Source organism: Mustelus asterias, chromosome 22, assembly GCF_964213995.1.
Source record: "Mustelus asterias chromosome 22, sMusAst1.hap1.1, whole genome shotgun sequence".
NCBI classification, from domain to species: domain Eukaryota; kingdom Metazoa; phylum Chordata; class Chondrichthyes; order Carcharhiniformes; family Triakidae; genus Mustelus; species Mustelus asterias.
In genome coordinates, this window is record NC_135822.1 from 36,776,606 (window position 1) to 36,801,487 (window position 24,882).

Here is a 24,882-nt window from a genome sequence, read left to right on the forward strand (position 1 = left end):
GTTGCAGCACTCAGACCTGCGGGGGGGGGGGGGGGGGGGGGGCGTGGTCAGAGACTGCGCCTCAATCCATGGAGATTGCGCGCCCGTCAGGGCCACAGGAGGACTACAACTCCCAGCAGGCCGCGGGCGATATTCGGCGCCTGCGCAGTGCCGCCTGTTGATGCCGGTGGTTATGGAGATGCAGCGGTGGCGGCGGCCGGCGGGGACTGCGGCAGCAGCAGCGTGGAGCGGATTCGCTGGCCGCCTAAACCAGGTCAACTCCTCACTGCTTTACGTTATATTCCAAAAAGAATAGAAGAAGGGCGGGAGTTGTAAGATGTTTGAAGTGAGACGATGATTAGAGCCAGTTGGGTCCGAGCCCCCTCCCCCTCACAGGCGGATTCTGAGCTCTCCCTGAAGTTGGCGCCTCTCGCAGAAAGTTCCAGCATTTTCTACCGCCTCGGAGTATTCCCCTATCCTCCACCCCCTTGCTGCGGATCCTCACCTCCCCTCTAATGATTCCACGAGTGCTGGGTGGATTGTGCCTGGTGTGGGGTCCCAGATTGGGAGAGCGGATGGGGATGGGGGGAGGTGGTTGTAGCACCAGCCCCAGGCCACCTTGTTGCTGCTTCCTCCTCTTCCCAAACTCTTAGTTTTCTGCTTATCTTATCTTTTCAGCCAGGGGAAAACGTGGCTTTCCACAATCTTCACTGCCACATCAATTCTTCTTACCAAAAAACTTTTATTTTTGTACAACTTATGTGATGGAATTGCATTGAAATGATGCCTGTCATGTAGATGCTGCAGTGACACGCTGTGCCCAGAGAGGAGAGAAGCATAGAAACCAGAAGTAGGCCCTTCAAGCATGCTCCACTATTCATTATGATCATGGCTGATCATTAAATTCAATATCCCGATCCCCCTCTCCCCCCATATCCCTTGATCCCTTTAACCCCAAGGGCTATATCTAATTTCTTCTTGAAATCACATGATTTAGCCTGGTAGAGAATTCCACACATTCACCACCCTCTGGAGTCTGCACGTTTTCCTTCTGGTGAAGAAGTTTCTCCTCGCCTCTCTTCTAAAAGGTTTACCCCTTATCCTTAAACTATGACCCCTGGCTCTGGACTCCCCTGCCATTGGGAAAATTCTTTATGAATCTACCCTGTCTATTCTCGGCCTTTTGGCTAAGATCAGGTGCAGTATGGATAGGATGCTGCACTTGGTTGAGGTCATTAGGTTACATTTAAGCTTCATTTGAAGCAATTTTTGAAAGCGGCATCTCGGCCTTTTGGCTAAGATGCAAATGAGATCAAGCCTTGGAGGAGGTGAGTCTGCACCTGCTCTGGTCGGCTTGGCTCGTGTGGATCGGGCCCGGGACAGGAGTGGAGGCCCTGTCTTGTCGGCTTGGATCAGGGGTGTCTCAACAACTCTGAATTGGACTTGATTTGATTGAATTGGAATAAAAAAAGATATTTAAAAAAAACCCTGTTAGAATTTTATAAGTTTCTATCAGTGCTTTGTGAAACAGTTTTTAATGAGGATTGCATCACTTATTGATTGTTATGGGATCTATTCTGCTATTGCTGTGGTCTCGTGTTTAGTTCTAACATTTTCTGGTGTATCCTGTGCCATTTTCATGTGTTTTGGAAATCATCTCCTGTTGTTGTTAGAAACCTGGTTCAAGGTGCTGCTTTTCCAGCCAAATAGTTGACTAAATATTGAAGTTGACCTTTTTTTCTCCAGATTGCCCTTTTGCAAGCAAAAAGACACAAGAGAATTTCCTGGAGGAGGTTGTCTTGCCAAAGGCAGAAAGGTAATCTAGTGTGAATTGGTTTCGTGTTGCGGATGGGATCCTGGCAAATTTTGTCTGATCTATTTTATCCCGTATTGAAAGCATTTAGGATCTTTAGGATTATTAAAGATGAGATCGCAGTGTACTCGGAAGTGCATGATAAAGTAGGACTGAGTCAGCCTGGCTTTGTCAAGGGGAGGTCATGTCTGACAAATCTGTTAGAGTTCTTTGAGGAGATAACAAGGAAGTTAGATAAAGGAGAACCAGTGGACATGATTTATTTAGATTTCCAGAAGGCCTTTGACAAGGTGCCACAAAGGAGACTGTTAAATAAGTTAAGCGCCCATGGTGTTAAGAGTAAGATCCTGGCATGGCTAGAGGATTGGCTGACTGGCAGAAGGCAGAGAGTGGGGATAAAGGGATTTTTTTCAGGATGGCAGCCGGTGACTAGTGGTGTGCCTCAAGGGTCGGTGCTGGGATCACAACTTTTCACAATATACATTAACGATTTGGAAGAAGGAACTGAAGGCACTGTTGCTAAGTTTGCAGATTATACAAAAGATATGTAGAAGGACAGGTAGTATTGAGGAAGCAGAGAGGCTGCAGAAGGACTTGGACAGGTTAAGAGAGTGGGCAAAGAAGTGGCAGATGAAATACAATGTGGAAAAATGTGAGGTAATGCACTTTGGAAGCAGGAATGGAGGCATAGACTATTTTCTAAATGGGAAAATGCTTTGGAAATCAGAAACACAAAGGGATTTGGGAGTCATTGTTCAAGATTCTCTTAAGGTTAACGTGCAAGTTCAGTCGGCAGTTAGGAAGGCAAATGCAATGTTAGCATTCATGTTGAGAGGGCTAGAATACAAGACTAGGGATGTACTTCTGAGGCTGTATAAGGCTCTGGTCAGACCTTATTTGGAGTATTGTGAGCAGTTTGGGCCCTGTATCTAAGGAAGGATGTGCTGGCCTTGGAAAGGGTCCAGAGGAGGTTCACAAGAATGATCCCAGGATTGAAGAACTTGTTGTATGAGGAACAGTTGAGGACTTTGGTCTGTACTTGTTGGAGTTTAGAAGGGTGAGGGGGGATCTTATTGAAACTTACAGAATACTGCAAGGCCTGGATAGAGTGGATGTGGAGAGGATGTTTCCACTAGTAGGAAAAACTAGAACCAGAGGACACAACTTCAGGCTAAAGGGACGATCCTTTAAAACCGAGATGAGGAGGAATTTCTTCAGCCAGAGAGTGGTGAATCTGCAGAACTCTTTGTCGCAGAAGGTTGTGGAAGCCAGGTCATTGAGTGTCTTTAAGACGGAGATAGGTTCTTGATTAATAAGGGGATCAGGGGTTATGGGGAAAAGGCAGGAGAATGGGGATGAGAAAAATATCAGCTATGTTTGAATGGTGGAGCAGACTCGATGGGCCGAGTGGCCTAATTCTGCTCCTATGTCTTATGGTCTTATCTTGTACTCAGGATCCTTTTAACTTGAGTTTGTTAGGAGCTGGGTGCCCAATTAGTACTGGTAAGTTGCAGCTCGTTCGAATTGAATTATTCGCCTAGTTTTGATATGGCCATGCTTTAAGAAAATATTTAAAATCTGATCATTTGTCTATAGTTCTGTTGTGTAATCTGCGTTAATTTGTACAATGCCTGGTTGGTCTGTTAACCTTCTGGTGGACGTCTAATCTGCTGAATGCAGTTAAGGTCGCCAACCCTCATGATGAGCCTGGTGTCTTCAAGAATTGAATATTAATCTTTGGGGGTGGCAAGGTGGTTAGCGCTGCTGCTTCAGCGCCAGGGACTCTGATTCGATTCCCGGCTTGGGTCACTGTGTGCTGAGTCTGCACGTTCTCCTCATTTCTGCGTGGGTTTCCTCCCACAGTCCCAAAGACGTGCCGGTTAGGTGCAATGGCCATGCTAAATTCTCCCTCAGTGTACCCAAACAGGCGCTGGAGTGTGTCAACTAAGGGTTTTCACAGTAACTTCATTGCAGCGTTAATGTAAGCCTACTTGTGACGCTAACAAATAAACTTTAGGACACTGCGGTGCAATCCTGGAGAAGCATAAATTTTCTTTTTGTTGAACATTTCACTCCACTGGATGTAAAAACTTTGAAAGTGGGAGAAGGAAAGTTTTTTTGGCTGACAGTCAAGTATCATCTCCTTGGGTGATGAGGTTTTTTTACTTTCCAATTGGCATGGAAAGGAAGTAAGCCACAAGGATGGTTGGCTCGAATGTGAGGCAAGTCATGTGATGAAATCTCCAAGAAAACAGTTAATTATATTTGGAAACCCTAAATCCACTAGATGTAAGCATTTTCATATATATGCATATGTATTCAATGCAACATGAACAAATTTGGCAGTAAGCTTTTGCTATGTGTGTTATCAAATATTTTTGTGTTAAGTATTTTTCACAAAGTTGTTGGTTGGCTTGAGTTGAAAATATCAGTTGTTTCCCAAGGATTTTTGTCACATTTGGAAGCTGAGCTTTAACCAGTGCACAGCACTCGCTAATTGCTACCTGAGGGAAAGGTGACGAACCTCTTTTATGTCTTGTAAAGGAAACCTAATCGGGTCAAAGTTGCTTTGCTTATACAAGGGTGTACCAAAATAATGCAGGCACGCTAAGAGGAGGAGGTCATCTTTGATTTTCAATCATTAAGGGAGTATTGTGGCAAGTGGGTCATTGGCCCATCGAATCCGCACTGACACATTAGAAACACCTGAACTTCCACCTAATCCCATCTGCCTGCTCTCAATGTTATGATATGCCAAGTGCTCACCCAGATACTTTTTAAAGGATGTGAGGTAACTTGCCTTTACCACCCTCCCAGGCAGCGCACCTCATATGAGGCTGAGTAAATGTTTCTCCAGCAAACAACGGGGTTCCAGTGCACATCACTATTTGCTTAAGTGAATTAAAAAGTCCTCTACCGAGCTAGTAAGGGGAAAGGCCCTAATATTGATTCAATATTCACTGCAGAGTTAGAACTTTATTGGTGAAGAGGTATGACCCATGCAAAAAATAGTCAAAAGGTTTCATATAAAGATTCTGCAAAGGGGCTCCAGTGAGCTTTAATTCCACGACAAGATAAGTTGCATACTTTTTTTGCATTTATTGTTCTTGCTGTGTGAATGCCATATAAACAATGTAGTAATGCAGTTTAAACTCTGAAGTGAACAGGAATGTGTGGGAAACTCTTAATGCCTTCACTGGAAATTATTTTGGTAAAAGGGTATTTTCAATCCTATGGTAACCTTTCAATTCATATAGTTATACGCTTGGAATACATTGGGCCGTTGAAAGTCTGAATCTGCCTGTGCCTTTAGTTATGTTCTGAGAGAGCTCCCAATTGTAGCAATTTTGAATTATATTCATGTTTTTGACTTGGTGGATTATTTTACATTTTTAGGCCAAAGGAAGGCTTGTACTGGTGTTCCCAGGGGTTGGTATTGGGACCCTTGCTTTCCCTGATTATAGAGAATCAGAGAATCCCTACAGTGCAGGAGGAGGCCATTTGGCCCATCGAGTCTGCACCAACAACAATCCCACCCAGTCCCTATCCTTGTAACCTCAGACCTGTTCCCCGTAACCCCAAGTATTTGCCCTGCTAATCCCCCTAACCTACACATTTTGGGACACTAAGGGGCAATTTATCATGGCCAACCACCTAACCTGCACATCTTTGGAGTATGGGAGGAAACCGGAGCACCCAGAGGATGCCCACACAAACACGGGGAGAACTGGCAAACTCCACACAGTCACCTGAGACTGGAATTGAATCTGGGTCTCTGGCGCTGTGAGGCAGCAGTGCTAACCATTGATGATCTAAATCTTGGTGTGCAGGGGACAATTTCAAAGTTTGCAGATAATACAAAAATTGTAAGTATTGTAAACTGTGAGGAGGGCAGTGTAGAACTTCAGAACGATATTGTCAAATAGGTGAGTGGGCATATAGGTGGCAGATAAAATTCGATGCGGAGTAGTGTGGAGCTAATGCATTTTGATTGGGAGTACATGAAGTGACAATATAAAATAAGGGCTAAAACTCTTAAGGGGATGCAGGAGCAGAGGGACCTGGGTGTTTATGTGCATTGATCATTGAAGGACAGGTGTAAGCAATCAGTTAGTAGTATTCAGGGCTTAAAGGGCATAAGGGTACAAGAGCAAGGAGGTTATACTGAGCTTATACAAGACACTGGTTAGACCTCAGCTGAAATATTGTGTATAGTTCTGGGCACTATGCTATAGGAAGGGTGTGAACTCTTTGGAGAGAGCGCATATGAGATTTACACAATGATTCCAGGGATGAGAAACTCCAGTTATGAGGATAGATTGGAAAAATTGGGACTGTTCTCCTTGGAGAGAAGAAGGCTTAAGAGGAGATTTGATAGAGATGCTCAAAATCATGAGGGGGCTGTACAAAGAATGGGAGAAAATGTTCCCCTCGTAAAAGGTTCAAGAATGAGAGGGCACAAAATTCAAGTGATTTGCAAAAGACTCAAATGTGATGTGGGAAAAAACTTTCACGAGTGATTCGGGTCTGGAAGGCAGTGCCTGGAAGTGTGGAAGCAGGTTCAATCGAGACATTCAAGAGGGCGTTAGATTGATTGTTCCTATTCAAATAATGTGCAGCAGAATGGGGAAAAGACAGGAGAATGGCATTAAGTTTAAATGCTTGTTTGGAGAGCTGGTGCAGGCAGATGGGCTGAATGGCCTCCTGCACTGTAACAATTGTGATTCTGTGAAGTGGCATCTACTTGCATGCTAAATATTTTTTGGCTCAACTGAAGCAGTTAAAGAAATATAGTTTTATTTAAATATATTTTTATTGAAAATTGATACAATGCCGCAATATCATTTTCAACCAGATACATGTAGGAAGAGAGAGAGAAAAAAAATAGCAATACAGTTGGTTTGGATTATTCATTGTGTCCAGTACCTCCCAACACACAAGTCATGAATGGATATATTGAAGGATAGCAGATACCAGTACAACACGAGACAGCCATAGTTGGCTCAGTGGTGCATCACCAAGCTCACAGGATAATGGTGACTGAGCTACAGAACTTGTGGAAAACCTCGTAGGAGTACTCTAGAAAATGCAGAGTCCAGAACTTTTAAGATAAGGGTCTCAACGTGATACTAATCCATGAGCAAATGTTAGGATATTGTACAGCCTTTTCCCATTCACACCATGAGTCTTTTTATCTGGGAGACCCAGTACCAGCTCTCTAAACAAGCATTTAAACTTAATGCCATTCTCCTGTCTTTTCCCCATTCTGCTGCACATTATTTGAATAGGAACAATCAATCTAACGCCCGATTGAACCTGCTTCCACACTTCCCCTCAAGCTCTTTAAGAACATTAAACTAGTAGCCTTTAATCTTGACACAGGACCAAAAATAATGGAGGTAATTTCCTGCATCCTGGCACAATGAGGTTATGGTGGGGTCAAACCTGTGCCGCAAGCTTGGGGATGGTGCAATATCTTGAGCTGAGTTTATTTTGCTCTATGACAAACTGAAATTTTATTAGCACGTTCCCAGGTATCACCCCATGTCTCAAGTTTAAGTTTACTTATTAGTGTCACAAGGCTTAGATTAACACTGCAATGAAGTTACTGTGAAAATCCAGTATTTGCCACACTCCGGCGCCCGTTCGGGTACACTGAGGGAGAATTTAGCATGACCAATGCACCTAACCATCAATGAGGTCTCTTTCCCAAGACTCTCCCCCAGTGTGTTCAATTTGTAGAATCCCTACAGTGTAGTAGGAGGTCATTTGGCCCATTGAGCCTGCACTGACAACAATCCCACCCAGACCCAATCCCCGTAACCCCATGTATTTACCCAGCCAATCCCCTAACATATTAAAGGACAATTTAGCATGGCCAATCAACCTAACCCGCGCATCTTTGGACTGTGGGAGGAAACTGGAGGAAACCCATGCAGACATGGGGAGAATGTGCAAACTCCACACAGACACTCATCCGAGGTTGGAATTGAACCCAGAGCTCTGGCGCTGTGAAGCAGCAGTACTCACCACTGTGCCACCGTGCTTCCCATTTTCACAAGATCTAGAGCGTAGAGTGTCATTAAATGCTTGGGTTCCGCGATTAACAGGATTTTTTTCACTGGGGGAAATGTAGCATTACAAAAAAGAATTGTCTTATTAAGGATAACGTCCCTAAACTGCGAGTAACTAAAAAAGTGTTTTGGAATATCAAACTGTTGACATAGCTGCTCAAAAGATAACAGGATAGAGCTGCCAGACAGAGACCTCTGTCAGATAACAAAACTGTGATCCATAAGGCCCATTGGGAAATCTGGATTACCTTGAATGTGGGAGAGAGCGGAATTTAAATTAGATCTTCCCTCCAACTCAAGACCATCCTCCAAGCTTTGGAGTGTTAATAAATGGAGGATTATCATACTAACGCCACCTGAGCATCCCTTGGAAATAAAAGGACTGATCAGCTTCAACATCAAGCCATATTGAGGACATGTCTCCCTTAACCTGTTTATCTATAAACTTAAGGTGGGAATCTAACTGATGCATCTTTAATATTTGGCATCCCTAACCCTCCTTTAGAACCAGACAACTGCAGCTTACCCAATTTTAAATAAAGCTGCTTCTTGTTCCAAACAGAAGAACTCAGCAACCCATAAATTTCTTTAAGGAGCTTGGCAGATAACCGGACAGGTAGCATTTGCAGAGGATAAAGTAGCCTAGGCAACACATTCAGCTTAACCAAAGTAATTCTACCCAGCCAGGATTACGGTGAGGATGACCAATGATGTAGGTCCTACTTAATAGAGGCCAATAGTGGAAGAAGGTTTGCCTTGTATAGCTTCTGAAAATGAGGGGTAATATGAATACTCAGATAAGTAACGGGGATAACTTTATTGCAGTGTTAATGTAAGCCTACTTGTGACACTAATGAAACAAAAAAAAATTGAAATAAAGGATATCAGGTGAAAATGTCCACCAGTACATCTGTCAGGATTACAAGACGAGAAAACAGATAACAATTACACAGTTCTAGTACCATGCATCCTACAACCTCCTCAGGAGCAAGAAGTACATTGCAGGTTGTGCTCCATTAAGGGTAAATATATGCCCCTGGGTACGCCAGGGTAACAAACCGCCATGGATCTTTGCGCCATATACGATTTAGTCTGTCCTATAACTAAGAAACAAAGCAAACTACTTGGATATAAGGGGCAAATTGGCTAATGCTGTTTAGGCTACTAGGAGAATAGATATGACAATAGAGAGCAATGACAACATTTAAAAAAAAACTAATTTAATGTTGCCATTCTTGGAGAGACCAATGACTTTTAATTGAATTCCTACTGGATAACAGGATCAAATGATAAGATTTCAAGTTTTAAGATTTGAATGTTACAAACTAAAAGCTACATTGTCTAAACGGGCTTTTGACAATTTGTGTTCCAAGCTACAGAAATGTGCTTTCCCCATTTAACTTCTAGTAGCATTGAAAATCTCCCATTATTGTTCAACTTTACATTCCCTTAAGTAGCAACTCTGTGCACTGATGGCTCTTTTCCCATTTTCTTTCTCAGCCAGATAACTTCTAATCAAAAACTGACTTCCATTGTGAGGGTTACACTGGCGATTCCTCCCTCCAGCCCAAGCTAGGATCTTGAGGCTTTATTTAAATCCTCACAAGCTCGGTCCCTTGAATCTGAGCATTCGCATCTGTGTTTTGCATGGTGACCAACTGAATCAGCATTTCCTGTGCTTCAATGTAGGACTTTGACTGCCAGTCTTCAACTTCTGCTTTTCAGCTGCTGTAGACTTTGTTTGAGATTCAGTGATATCTTTGGAAACCCACAACCTGATACACTGATGACCTTTCCTTTGTAAAGCCAATCTCCATGGGAACTTTAATCACCTGGGCCTCGTATCCATGCAGAAATACTGATTAGCTATCTTTTAGATCCCTAACTTCATTCAATCCTGAAATTAAACAGTGTTCAAAGTATTATCATTTATAAAGCCCCACATCCCTAACAGCCCAATGAAACTTGGAGACTAATAGTTTGCTTTTGCCATTGTCCCCTGGTATGAACACCTTTCACGTTCTTCGTTCCTATAGCAACCAAGCCACCCAGGCTTATTGGGAAGAATTCAGAGTGGGTTATATGACCCCCCCACCGCCCCGCCCCCCCCCCCCCTCCATTACTCCATTTTACCTTAGCAGCAGATCAAAGACATGACAATCTTAAATTGGTCGTTTGAACAATTTGCAACAAATACACATTTCCTCAGAAAAGAAACCCCATGGGAAAAATGATCCATCTGTGTCTAGCAAGTGATGCTTTTTTTAAAAAAAGTATTAAACAAAAGGAAGAGACTTAAAATATTGCCAAAATGCCCATGGATGGGGAGAACTTTAGAATTCAGCAAGGAACGATCAAGAAATAAATAGAGCAAAAATATAATGAGTAAGCTAGCACAAGACAAAAAAATTATAAATATTTCTCAAGTATGTAGAAATTAATTATTAGAAAGTCAAACACTTCTCTTACAGGCAGAGATAATATAAAATTTAATGGGATATTTAAAAAATGGCCGAAATATTAAGTAAATACTTGTATCTGTCTTCATGGTGGAAAATACAAAGATTCCTGATATAGTGGAAATTCATGGGCCAAATGAGAATGAGGAGGTCAAAGAAAGTAAAAGGTAGTAAAGAAATATTAATGGGGATAAAAGTAAAAAATCCACAGGCTCTGATAATCTACACCCTCGGGTTTCACCGGTGACAAAGAAAGATAGTGGATGCATTGGTTTTGATCATCTAGAATTCCCTAGATTCTAGAGCAGTTCTCATTGATTGGAAGGTAGCAAGCAAGCCGACTATTCAGAAAAGGAGGGAGATAGTGAAAACAGGCCACTGAAGACTATTGAGCCTGACTTCAATGGCAGAGATAATGCTAACATAAGGGATGTGGTAACATGGGTCTTAGAAAATCGTAATGAGATTGGGTAGAATGAGCATGAAGCAATGAAAAGGAAGTAGGTTTTTACAAACCAGTTGAGTGTTTTTTGAGGTGGTAAATAAGGGGCAGGGGAACCAGTGGGTGTTATGTATTTGAATTTTCAAAAAGTATTTGATAAGCTGAGGATATTAAATTCAATAGGGCAATTTATTACTGAGATGAGAAATTTCTTCACTTGGGGAATGTGACTCTTTGGAATTCTCTGAGGGTTGTCATAGAAATCATAGAAACCCTACAGTGCAGAAGGAGGCCATTCGGCCCATCGAGTCTGCACCGACCACAATCCCACCCAGGCCCTACCCCCACATATTTTACCCGCTAATCCCTCTAACCTACGCATCCCAGGACTCTAAGGGGCAATTTTTTTTTTAACCTGGCCAATCAACCTAACCCGCACATCTTTTGGACTGTGGGAGGAAACCGGAGCACCCGGAGGAAACCCACGCAGACACGAGGAGAATGTGCAAACTCCACACAGACAGTGACCCGAGCCGGGAATCGAACCTGGAACCCTGGAGCTGTGAAGCAGCAGTGCTAACCACTGTGCTACCGTGCCGCCCGTGTCGATGCTTTGTTGTTGAGTATATTCAAGATAGAGATTTTTGAAAATTGAGGATATCAAGGGATTAAGGGGACAGTCTGAGAAAGTGGATTTAGAAGATTAGGTATGATCTTATTGAATGTCAGAGCAAGTTCAGAGAGTAGAATGGTTTACCTTTAGGTCATTGTATCATAAGAGTTTTCTCCATTAATGCCTCCAAATGAGAAGTTTCTGGATTGAAGCTGTTGATGCTCAATTCTGAGGTTACAGTTCTGGAGGTGCTGTTCTTCGGATGAAATGTACATTTGAGGACACTCAATCTCTCTAAACGGTTTAGGCTGCCATTTACGATCTTGTGACACTATTGAGGCATAGCAGTACCAAAACCATGAAGTGGCCTTTCATCTCATTGTTGCTTTTAGAATTTGTTCTACAAGAATCAGTTAACACATTGGCCTACATAATAGCGACCACAGGATTATCCTTAGGTTATACTAGTCTGGCATTTAGATTTATAGACTCTTTTTCAGAGGATTCCTGTGCCAATCTCTTCCAATAGCTTTATTCCATAAACCTGGCAATCTTTAACTTCTCATAAATTTGGTCTTTTAATTTTGAGCATGGACCCTAGTAGCAATCCCTGCATGGTGCCACACAGAAAAACTCGCAGTTTCTGTTGTGCTTGTACTCCGCTTCGGAATGACGTCTCGTGGGCTGACAAAACGGCAGAGATACCTTAAAGCACAGGAACTTCCTGCCACTACCCACTCGGTAACAATATGACACACTGCGTTTGGTTTCAGATAAATTATGAATTTTATCAATAATCAAATTAGCAAATCAGTTATCTTTAATTTTAAACCTTTTCTTTGATCTGAAAGGTATATGGATATTTCAAAATCTCCCCTTGTTTATCAGTTGCCTTCAAATTTTCTCTGATCTGGGCAATTTACATTAATAATACAAATCCTCGTAGACAGCCTTTTTCCTCAAGGTAGTTAACGAGGCTTCCATTGTTTATCTTTTAACACATCGTACCATGGCTTTACTGATGTAACATTGATCTATAATTTCCCCAGGCCTCATCTGCCAGCTTCTCGGATCATGCATTCTTTCGTTTATTCTAAAAATAATCATATACGCATTTATAACGCAAGGCAAGATTTTCTAAGTGATGCATCAATAATAAAAATGGACCACTTTCCACTGACTCCTTTTATTTTTTGATTTATCTGTGACCTCTTTCAGCATAGAGCTCCAAAATGCCCCACAAAATTGGATTTGTTACAATAAGCTCCTCTGGCCATGAAGATGGGTATAATTCAAATGAACTGATGGTGCATGCTCCAACAGTAAATGGCTGGCGTTCTCCAAGGTAAGAAAGAGAATAAAATACTGCTAATAATTCTCAGAAGGATTCGGATATGGTATTGTTGGTTTGCTTATGAGTGCTTGTCTTGCAGACTAAATTATGTTAATTATAGCTGATTTAATTTATTATTGTCACCTGTATTAGTATACAGTGAAAAGCATTGTTTCTTGCGCGCTATGCAGACAAAGCATACTGTTCATAGAGAAGGAATGAAGAGAGTGCAGAATGTAGTGTTACATCATAGCTAGGGTGTAGAGAAAGATAACTTAATGCAAGGTAGGTCCATTCAAAAGTCTGATGGCAGCAGGGAAGAAGTTGTACACCAGATTTCTGTTAAAGCCCATCAGATATGGAGTTCCTTTGAAAAATGAATATTTACAAATTGTTCGTAAGGCACTTGTGCTTTTTGCCCAAATTGACAATCCAGGCCTCAGTGGGGTCAGACCGTACAACTGCATTTGTTATCTAACAAAGCTCAGATTTCAATTAGTTTATTGGAAATTTGGCAAGATGAATTCTGGTATGGATTTGGACATTCTTAACATCAACATTTAGCCTCACTAGGTTAATAACTAAAAGCAAAAATGACTACTCTAATTTTTACCATAGTGGATTCTTTGATCGTAAGTTTGGTTAGTACAAAGCTGGCAAGATACTTGTTATGGAGTGGAGATGCAGTGTCGATGGTAGCCATGTCACACTATCTGTAACCCCCACAACTTGCCTGGGCTTGCAAAATCTCTAACTGTCCTGGCTGGAGACAACACACATCTCTTTAACCTGTGCTTAACCGTCTCTCCACTCACATTGTCTGTACCTTTAAGACTTGATTACCTGTAAAGACTCGCATTCCAACCATTATTTTGTAAATTGAGTTTGTGTCTTTATATGCCCTGTTTATGAACTGAAATCCCACTCACCTGATGAAGGAGCAGAGCTCCGAAAGCTCGTGGCTTGTGCTACCAAATAAACCTGTTGGACTTTAACCTGGTGTTGTGAGACTTCTTACTGAAAATACTTGTTGCTGGACGGCCTTTAAAATGTATAATAGCCAAACAACAAGGACATGGTTAGCACTCTAGATCAGCCTGCAGATTTAACAACTAGAACTTCAGACCGCTGTGTATTTTTAAAGAAATCTTAGTTTACAGTATGAATGAAGTTTTGAATCACAAGAAAAAAGTAGATTTGAAATATCCATTTACGTCTGTATTTTGTCTCCGGGTGTGTGAAATACCAGTTGGAGGCCAGTTTTCTCCTCGGAGAGAAAATCAGAAGCAGCATCTATGTTATTCTTGTGCATTACCTGGCGCACTGTTCCAGAACAGCCTTAGTGGAGCTTTAGGGGAGGATGCTTGTTTGCTTGAAGCTGGTGAATGACATGTAGAAATCAAGGGAATTGTAAGAAAATAATTTCAAACAATGATCAAATTCCAGAGAGATTTTGTGATACGTTAAATATGAAAGTATCTTGAATTCTCAGTATTCAAAATGCAAAGTCAAGCATAAGCATAACACACACAAGCGTAAATGTGCCCTGTCTCCTCGAGTTTTTCTCCATTCTGCTCCTGGAGGTGCTGACTTTGCTGGAATAATAGTGCCACATTTGTGTAAGTGTCTTGCACAAGTAGAATCTGAGAATCCCTACCGTGCAGAACAGGCCATTCGGGGCATCGAGTTGCACCGATTCTCTGACAGAGTATCTTACCCAGGACCTCTTTTCCCCCACCCTGTCCCTGTAACCCCACACATTTACCTTGCTTGCTTTTAACTCATTGATATTTTCCTTGCTTTATTTAAGCAATGCAATATCCTATTTAGCAAAAACCTGAATGGCAAGTTGAAACATAATTTAATTTTGTGATTTTTCTGTGCATGAATCACGTGAATTATTCTTGTGGGTTTTTATACATGTATTAATGCCCCCTTTCCTTCCCCCAACAAACTCCTACATAACCAGATGGTTGCTTTCAACAATCTGCAAAATCTATATTATACTTCACACATTTAAAATCTAGCTCTAGTTTGTTTTCACTACATGCGCCTAAGCTATTTTTTTGCCTCTAATTTGGTTTGTTTAGGTTTTGCCTCTATCCGCAAGAGATTGTCCTGCAAATGGTGGAGCGTTGTCGAATTCGCAAGCTGCAGTTACTTGCACACCAGTACTTGATTTCTACTAAAATTGAATTTTACATCAGCGACAGTCTTCCGCATCACCTCGGGTCCCACCATGTGGAGAGGTTCCGCAGACTCGGGTATGGGTAATTAAGATCTCCTTAGAAATAGATCTAAGTTGCTGTAAATGTATACACTGTCACTTGGAGTGATTCCTTAAAGCTCTCTTCATCCTTCTTCCCTAATTTTCCTCCTATTCCTGCTTAGTTCTGGCATCAAACTGAAAACTTAAAAAAAAAGTTTTGGAATCTAAATGCTAACACCAGAAATGTTATATTCTAAATGCAAGTTTTTGAAGATTTTATCAAGTGCTCAATATCTCAAACAATGTTGACGTATATAATAACCTGCTGTCCTTGCAGGTATGTTTCCCTCTCGGATAATCAAAAAACAGGATTCAAAGCTCGGGAGCTTAAGTCTGTCCATGTTGATGCAATTGGGCAATATCTGAAATTAACATTCCATAAAAACCATGTCAACAGATATAACTTGTACAATCAGGTAACAGTTCATGAACTTTTTAAATAGACTTGTAAATATCTCTGAATAACAAGTGTCTTTCATCTAAGTTGTGTAAATGTCTATAGCAGTTTTTGCAGTAAGGGTTCATCTTGCGATTTTAGTTGAGTTCCAAGTTGTGTACTGCTCCACACCTCCAAGCTGAGTTTCACCGTTTAAACAATTTAAATAATTTGTGTATTTACCATCCCTAATTGTCCTTAAAGTTAATAGTAAGCCGCTGCTTTGAACCTTTGCAGTCCATGTGTTGTAGGTACACCCACAGTGCTGGTGGCAAGGGAGTTCCAGGCTTTTGACTCAGCAATAGTAAAAATGATTTTTGTTAAAACAGCATTGCTACTGAATTCTGACAACACAAGTACAATTACTGCTGGTTCCTCAAGTGCTGTTTCGATGGAGAACACTTCTGGCATTATATTCTTTATGTGGAGATGCCGGCGTTGGACTGGGGTAAACACAGTAAGAGTTTTAACAACACCAGGTTAAAGTCCAACAGGTTTATTTGCTACCAAATAAACCTGCTGGACTTTAATCTGGTGTTGTTAAAACTCTTACTGTGTTATATTCTGTAGCAGTTACTGACAGCAAGGTCACCAACCTTCACCTGCCTTCAGCTGTTCTGAATTAGACAGCTGCTCAATGCTGGCCACCCCAGGGAATCTTCCAAAAGGCTGCACAGTTGGGGTTTTAACAAACTTTTAACTTGAATTGGCCTATTCACGAGCATGGGCGACCTGCTCCTTCGGCCCTTGGGAAAATCAGCATCACTGAAAACAGGTGGTCAGTCCGGCATTTTTAAAAATCTGAACAGTTTTGATGGTGAATAGGGAATGAAAATTTGCTCTGGTCTGGAGGTCACTGCCCAGTGTTTGTCCATTTCAAATTATCACTAGGAGAACGAGGAAGGAAATTGGAGTGTTTTCTTTACACAGACACTTTGAAAGCTTGGAACACTGCTTCAGTGGCAGAGGAAGGTGCAGAGCAGGGTAGTGGAATTAATTTGGATTGTTCTCGCAAAGAGCTAGCACTGACATGGTCAATACCACATGAATGGAATGCCACTGCATTGTGCATGTTTAGGAACTTATCGATGGAATCAGACTGGATGTTGGTTTAAGTAGCATATGTCTATAAAATCTGAGTATAAGGCCTGGTCTCCAGACCTTAAATGAAAAATTGTAAAGCTGAAATCCATGTCCGAGGGATAATTTATATATTTTAATTTTAGGTTGCCCTCGTAGCTGTTAATATCCTTGGAGATCCAGTAGAATACAATGAGACAAGTATAACTGTGAGTAGAAATAGATTAAAACTATAATGTATCTATCTAGCCTTGTGTTTAGCACACTTGATGTCACACTTCGGGACATTGGACTTTGTTGAACATGCATTTTTTAAAAAATCATTTTTGTCCTTTTGTCCTGGGGGTTTAACCGTTGTGTTAAAGGAAAGATATAGAATTATTGGAGGAAGCTCTCGGGCGTCTCTCAATCTCACTCCTGAATTTAAAAGGGGTGTGGTTTGAGGAAAGACTCTTTCCACTGAGACTTTACTCTCTGGTTAATGGGTGGAGCTAGAAGACCTTGAGTTGAGGTTCCTTTACAGGTGTGGATAATATGAAGTTAGGAAAGGTCTAATGAATTTAAAACTAAAACATAATTTAAAGTCAAAAATCACAAAACAAAATGGGGAATTGGGGCAACTTGCTTTCAGTGAGGACAGGATGATAGGACAGAATATCAGGGGTTGTGGCAAGAAAAGCCATTCTGGACTCTGGAATATTGGATCAATTGTTACTGGGCAATGTTAGTTCAAGAATTGCAATACGGAAGTTGATGAAAGGTGTTTTGAGCCCATGGTCAGCACCTGCTCAAAACGTTTCCATACTACATAATAAAGAGAGAGGTTTGGAGGTTATTGGCTAAGGGAAGAGATTGGACAAGCTGGGGGGGGGGGGGGGAGGTGTGTGTGTGTGTAGGGGGGGGGAGGTGTGTGTGTGTAGGGGGGGGGAGGTGTGTGTGTGTAGGGGGGGGAGGTGTGTGTGTGTAGGGGGGGGGAGGTGTGTGTGTGTAGGGGGGGGGAGGTGTGTGTGTGTAGGGGGGGGGAGGTGTGTGTGTGTAGGGGGGGGGAGGTGTGTGTGTGTAGGGGGGGGAGGTGTGTGTGTGTAGGGGGGGGGAGGTGTGTGTGTGTAGGGGGGGGAGGTGTGTGTGTGTGTAGGGGGGGGAGGTGTGTGTGTATAGGGGGGGGAGGTGTGTGTGTGTAGGGGGGGGAGCTGTGTGTGTGTGTGTGGGGGGGGAGGTGTGTGTGTGTGTAGGGGGGGGGGGAGAGGTGTGTGTGTGTAGTGGGGGGAGGTGTGTGTGTGTAGGGGGGGGAGGTGTGTGTGTGTGTAGGGGGGGGAGGTGTGTGTGTGTGTAGGGGGGGAGGTGTGTGTGTGTGTAGGGGGGGAGGTGTGTGTAGGGGGGGAGGTGTGTGTGTGTGTAGGGGGGGGAGGTGTGTGTGTGTGTAGGGGGGGGAGGTGTGTGTGTGTGTAGGGGGGAGGTGTGTGTGTGTGTAGGGGGGGAGGTGTGTGTGTGTGTAGGGGGGGAGGTGTGTGTGTGTGTGTAGGGGGGGGAGGTGTGTGTGTGTGTAGGGGAGGTGTGTGTGTGTGTGTGTGTAGGGGGGGAGGTGTGTGTGTGTGGGGGGGGAGGTGTGTGTGTGTGTGTGGGGGGGAGGTGTGTGTGTGTGTAGGGGGGGGAGAGGTGTGTGTGTGTGTAGGGGGGGAGAGGTGTGTGTGTGTGTAGGGGGGGAGGTGTGTGTGTGTGTAGGGGGGGAGGTGTGTGTGTGTGTAGGGGGGGAGGTGTGTGTGTGTGTAGGGGGGGAGGTGTGTGTGTGTGTAGGGGGGGAGGTGTGTGTGTGTGTAGGGGGGAGGTGTGTGTGTGTGTAGGGGGGAGTGTGTGTGTGTGGGAGGGGAGTGTGTGTGTGGGAGGGGAGTGTGTGTGTGGGGGGGGGGAGTGTGTGTGTGGGGGGGGGAGTGTGTGTGTGGGGGGGGAGTGTGTGTGTGGGGGGGGGAGTGTGTGTGTGGGGGGGGGGAGTGTGTGTGTGGGGGGGGGAGTGTGGGTGTGGGGGAGTGTGTGTGTGGGGGGGGGGAGTGTGTGTGTGGGGGGGGGAGTGTGTGTGTGGGGGGGGGGAGTGTGTGTGTGGGGGGGGGAGTGTGTGTGTGTGGGGGGGGGAGTGTGTGTGTGGGGGGGGGAGTGTGTGTGTGGGGGGGGGGAGTGTGTGTGTGGGGGGGGGGGGGAGTGTGTGTGTGGGGGGGGGAATGTGTGTGTGGGGGGGGGGAGGTGTGTGTGGGGGGGAGGGAGGTGTGTGTGGGGGGGAGGGAGGTGTGTGTGTGGGGGGAGGGAGGTGTGTGTGTGGGGGGAGGGAGGTGTGTGTGTGGGGGGGGAGGGAGTGTGTGTGTGTGGGGGAGGGAGGTGTGTGTGGGGGGGGAGGGAGGTGTGTGTGGGGGGGAGGGAGGTGTGCGTGGGGGGGGAGGGAGGTGTGCGTGGGGGGGGAGGGAGGTGTGCGTGGGGGGGGGAGGGAGGTGTGCGTGGGGGGGGGGAGGGAGGTGTGCGTGGGGGGAAGGGCGTGTGCGTGGGGGGAAGGGAGGTGTGCGTGGGGGGGGGGAGAGTGCTTGTGCGTGGGGGGGGAGAGTGCTTGTGCGTGGGGGGGGAGAGTGCTTGTGCGTGGGGGGGAGAGTGCTTGTGCGTGGGGGGGGAGAGTGCTTGTGCGTGGGGGGGGAGAGTGCTTGTGCGTGGGGGGGGGGAGTGTGCGTGGGGGGGGGAGAGTGCGTGTGCGTGGGGGGGGAGAGTGCTTGTGCGTGGGGGGGGGGAGAGTGCTTGTGCGTGGGGGGGGGAGAGTGCGTGTGCGTGGGGGGGGAGAGTGCGTGTGCGTGGGGGGGGGAGTGTGCGTGGGGGGGAGAGTGCGTGTGCGTGGGGGGGAGAGTGCGTGTGCGTGGGGGGGAGAGTGCGTGTGCGTGGGGGGGGAGAGTGCGTGTGCGTGGGGGGGGTGGGTGCGTGTGCGTGCGGGGGGTTGCGTGTGCGTGGGGGGGGGTGCGTGTGGGGCGTGCGTAGGGGAGGACCGCGCGTAGGGGCGAGGGGGGAGTGCGCGTGTGAGGGGGGAGGAGTGTGTGGATGGGGGGGGGGTGGGGGAGTGTGTGGGGGGGCGGGGGGGCAGTGTGTGTGGGGGGGGTGGGGGGGGTGGAGTCTGTGTGTGTGGGGGGGTGGAGTGTGTGTGTGGGGGGGGTGGAGTCTGTGTGTGTGTGGGGGGGGGAGTGTGTGTGTGGGGTTGGGGGGGGGGAAGTGTGTGTGGCGGGGTATGTGTGTGGGTGTACGGGGGGCAGGAGGACTGTGTGTGTGGGGGGGGAGGTGTGTGTGTGGGGGGGGTGGGTGTGTGTGTAGGAGGGGAGCGTGTAGGGAGGGAGCGTGCGCGTGTAGGGGGGGGAGGGAGTGTGTGTGTGGGGGAGACTGGATTACCAGTGAAGACTCGCATTCCAACCACTATCTTGCAATTGTGTCTTTGCCTATATATATATATATATATATATATATATTGTGTTTGTGAAACCTAACCCTCCACTCACCTGATGAAGGAGCAGAGCTCCGAAATCTCCTGATTCCAAATAAACCTGCTGGACTTTAACCTGGTGTTGTGCCCACCCCAATCCAACGCCGGCATCTCCACATTATAGATAGTTAATCGTTAGCACTAACCTAAAGCAAGTGAAATTGCAAATCTCTACTGCTAACAATTACCTGCTACTTAGTTGAGCTTTATTGTCTGTATGAAATTTCTCGAAGAATGCCAATTTGATTCTTCGCATGGATCCTGTTTCTCTGTAATATAACCGACTCATGATATGGAAATGCCGGCTTTGGACTGGGGTAAACACAGTAAGGAGTCTCACAACACCAGGTTAAAATCCAACAGGTTTATTTGGTTGCAAACGCCACTCGCTTTCGGAGCGCCGCTCCTTCGTCAGCTGGAGTGGAAATCTGGCAGATTTAATACAACCTACTGCCAGCAGGTGGCATCTGAACACAGTGCATTCGAGTAAATCTGACTGCAGTTTCTTATATTGGCCAAGCAGAATCTAGAATGAATGAAATTCATTTTCTTCTTTTATTCATGGAAAATCGGGATCCCTATGCATTGGTCTGCTTTTCCAATACACCAGGCTCCACCTGTATGCTGATGACATCCATCTCTATCCCACACTACATCTCTCAATCCCTTCCCCATTTCAAAATTGTTAGAATGTTTGTCTGATATTGAACACTGAATGATGGAAGTCTCCAACTAAGTATTGGGAAGACTGCATGGTGGCACACTGGTTAGCCCTGCTGCCTCACAGCGCCAGGCACCTGGGGTTCAAATCCAGCCTCTGGTCACTGTCTGTGTGGAATCTGCATGTTCTCCCTGTATCTGCATGGGTTTCCTCCGGGTGCTCCGGTTTCCTCCCACACTCCAAAAATGTATGGATTAGGAGGGTAAATATGAGGGTTACTGGGATAGTGCCTGGGTAGGATTGTTGTCAGTGCAGGTTTGATGGGCTGAATGGCCTCCTTCTGTACTGTAGGATTCTATGATATTGGAGAGACCAAACGTAATACAATAATGGTTTCAGAGGGCATTACTGCCCCTTCCACTGTTGTGAAAGGATTACCTATTGTAATTATATTAGCTTTCTCAATGACATTTTAAAAAATGGTTTAAATAGTTACGATTAAAAGATAGTGTTAGACCAAATACACACACAACAGAGAAATGTGATGAGTATATATTGCTTCAATGAAGGAGCTGAAACTCTCAGAAAGATGATAGACCAAATGGTACCCTCTATCAACATGTCGATTATTTCATAATAATGCACTTTTATTTCCCAAAAGCGGACATTCAGAAAAACAACACAACTAGAATGCTCTGTTGAATCAATGATTGCAAAAGAAAAGTTTTAACACCAAATACTATGCATTTTTGAATTTGGGCGGTACGGTAGCACAGTGGTTAGCACTGCTGCTTCACAGCGCCAGGGACCCGGGTTCGATTCCAGCCTTGGGTCACTGTCTGCGTGGAGTTTGCACGTTCTCCCCGTGTCTGCGCGGAGTTTGCACGTTCTCCCCGTGTCTGCGTGGGTTTCCTCCGGGTGCGCCGGTTTCCTCCCACATTCTGAAAGACGTGCTGGTTTGGTGCATTGACCCGAACAGGCACCGGACTGTGGCGACTAGGGGAATTTTGCAGTAATTTCATTGCAGTGTTAATGTAAGCCTTACTTGTGACTAATAAAATAAATAAATCTGAAAAGCCTGAAAATAGCTTGCATTTATACAGCATCTTAATGTAGTAAATATCCCAAGGCATGTCACAGGATCATTCTCAAACAAAGTTTGACACAGAGCATCACAGCAAGTATCAGGGCAGATGATCAACGGGCCAGAATTGGAGAAGTGCAAGGGTCTCAGAGTTGGAAGGCAAGAGCAGGTTATCAGGGCAAGGCCCAATTTCTGTTTCATGGAAGTGTGCAATTGGAGCCTGAAGTGGTTAGTTTCCTTAATCTTAATCTTGATTTTGTATGAACACGTACAAGCAGACTTTGAGACTGTAGAACCACATGCTGCATTTTTTAAAAAGTGTTACCTCGTACCACCTTTGGTTCTTCGACCAATCATCTTAAAGCTATTTTCTCCGGTTCTTGATCCATTTGCCAATGTGAACATGTACTTTGTCTCAACCCCTGATGATTTTGAACCCCGCTATCGAACTTCCTTTCAGCCTTCTCTTAGAACAGCTTTAGCTTTTCCAATCTATCCGTGGAACTCAGTTTCTCATCCCAGGAAATATTCTCGTAAATCTTTCCTGAATCCCTGTGAAACTTTCACATTCTTTCTAAAGCGAGCATCCAAAATTGGATACAATGCTCTCCAGCTGAAGCTGACTCAGAGTTTTATAAAAGTTTATCATATTTTCCTTGGTAAATAACAAAGTTCCTTTCCTCTCTTTATTGTCCGTTCTTAAGAAGATTGTCTATTGTAATTCTATACAAAATGGCATAGCGTAATTATTGCATTGTTCTGTATGCTTTCTCAACCAAATTAATTGAAGTAGTCCAGTGTAAAATTTTCATTTTCTTTCCTCACAGCCCACAAAAGATAAGCTGATTGATCATTACCTTGGACGTAGCCCAGATGACCCAGCACTTGATGGAACTTATTTTGGGTAAATAGTTGCAAATGCTCTTCATTCACTTTAAGCTTTTGAACTGTGAAACTGAAACACTGGGTTAGTGCATTAATGTTCCTGCATCATGGATATGTGGTTGTCCTTAAGTCTGTGTACATAGTTACTGAAGGTGTATAAACTTTGCTGGTAGCTAGTTATATAATACCATTAGGAAAGGGGCTTTTGCTAGATCATGACTGTTGGTTTCCCACAAAGTGGTTTGTGCTGTTAAGGAAATGTCATTTAAATAAGTTGAGCATAATAGAGGTCTGTCAAGTTGCATCATGATATGAGCTCAATTGTGTCAAAGGAAAGCTGCTGCATCCTTTTTTTAGTTTTGTCCCTTCTGATTATAAATTAATGTAAAGTTCTTTTGAGATTACATCTATCCCATTCAATTCTATGCTTCCAGATAGATCTCTTGTGCGATCTGCCTTTCTAGAAAGCTAAACAAAGAAAGGAATGAAAACAACAAACAGTATTTATTTTTTAAAATTCTGGAAATCCAGCCATTTTACTGAAATAATTTTGCAATTGTAGGCAGCAAGGTAGCAAATGGGGATTATGGCAGTGACCAGAAGCATAATTCCAATACTTCAATTGCAGATTTGGTTGTGAATAGCAATTAATTTGCTGTTTTATGATTCTATCTGGACAGGCGATCGTATTGCTGGTAGTAACGTTTGTCCCCGCAGTTTTTATGCACCACTTACAAAGTAATATTTTGCCATCGGGCTAAATTAAGAATTGGAAGTTGACATTGAAGGACTTGGGAAATTATACTATTTTGCTTGGAGAAAGCACTGAAGGTTTCTGGACATTTAGAAAATGAAATGTAAAACTACAGAGCTAAAAATCAATAAAAAATAACTTGCATTCGCATGTTTAAAGATTCCTCGCAAAGAAAGAGAGGCCAATATCCTAGCAGGGAGGTTTGCTAGTGTCACTCGGGAGGGTTTAAACTAGAGTGGTAGGGGGTTGGGAACCAGAGCAGTAGATCAACTCGTGAAATGACCGAGGAGGAGTTAGAGATTTAAGACCAGTAAGGCTAAGAGGAAGAACAGGCAGTGAGAGGTTATTGAACATGGCGGGACTGACAGTTTGAAGTGTATTTGTTTTAATGCAAGGAGTTTGACAGGTAAGGCAGGTGGACTTAAGAGCTTGGATGAGTACATATAACTATGATGTTGTAGCTATTACAGAGACTCTGTTGAGAGAAGGTCAAGACTGGCAGCTTAACGTTCTGGGATTTAGATGTTTCGGGCGTGTTAGAGAGGGATGTAAAAGGTGAACGGGTTGTGTTACTGATTAGGGAGATTATCACAGCTGTACTGAGGGAAGACACCTTGGAGAATTCATCCATTGAGGCCATATGGGTAGAGCTCAGGAATAGAAAGGGTGCAGTCACTTAGATGGGGTTGTATTACAGGCCTCCCAACAGCCAGTGGAAGATAGAGGAACAGATATGTGGACAGATTATGGAAAAATGTAAAAACAAGAGGGTTGTTGTGGTGGGTGATTTTAACTTTCCCTATCTTGACTGGGACTCCCTTAGTGCCAGGGCCTTGGGTGGAGGTAGGTATGTTTCTTAAACCAATATGTAAATAGTTCAAATAGGGAAGGGACCATACTGGACCTGGTATTGAGGAATGAGTTTTAAAGTTAAGATCTTGGTCTCTCCTTCTTGCCTTTGTACAGGGCCAATAGAGATACGTTGGCTACTTTCATCACCTTGAAACGGACGCCAGGAATATCACCAACAGCATGACCCTTACGACCAAAACCAGTGACTAAAACTTAATCGTTTTCCTCAATGAAATTAAAGCTTGAATTTCATTGAGGAAAACGATGAAGTTTTAGTCGCTGGTTTTGGTCATAAGGGTCATGCTGTTGGTGATATTCCTGGTATTGAGGAAATGAGCCCAGCCAGGTGATTAAAGTTTGAGTGGGGGAGCATTTCGGGAACAGTGACCATAATTCCATAAGCTTCAAGTTATTTATGGATAGGGATAAGAGCAGCCCTCTAATGACAGTACTAAACCGGGGGAAGGCGAACTATGACAATATTAGGTGGGAACTGGGGAATGTAGATTGGGAGTGGCTGTTTGAGGGTAAATCCATATCAGTCATGTGGGAATCTTTTAAGGGCCAGTTGGTTGAGTTCAGGACCAGTATGTTCCAGTGAAAATGAAGGATAAGGAGAGCAAGATTCGGGAACCTAGGATGACAAAAT

The 24,882-nt window shown here is 44.2% G+C and overlaps 1 protein-coding gene across 3 annotated transcripts in view; it reads left to right on the plus strand.

Moving 5' to 3' along the window:
* Window positions 1–138: 138 nt before the first annotated feature.
* cep104 (centrosomal protein 104) overlaps window positions 139–24,882 on the plus strand; it is a 237,202-nt gene continuing 212,458 nt past the window's right edge. For all 3 annotated transcript variants that reach the window (XR_013500551.1, XM_078239162.1, XM_078239163.1), the window contains exons 1-7: window positions 139–253; window positions 1,726–1,795; window positions 12,599–12,725; window positions 14,804–14,977; window positions 15,260–15,398; window positions 16,645–16,707; window positions 22,570–22,646. Coding sequence is in view for 2 of the 3 variants with exons in the window: in XM_078239162.1 (XP_078095288.1) it covers window positions 12,613–12,725; window positions 14,804–14,977; window positions 15,260–15,398; window positions 16,645–16,707; window positions 22,570–22,646 (566 nt within the window). In the remaining variant the exon portion in view is untranslated. The remainder of the gene's footprint in view (window positions 254–1,725; window positions 1,796–12,598; window positions 12,726–14,803; window positions 14,978–15,259; window positions 15,399–16,644; window positions 16,708–22,569; window positions 22,647–24,882) is intronic.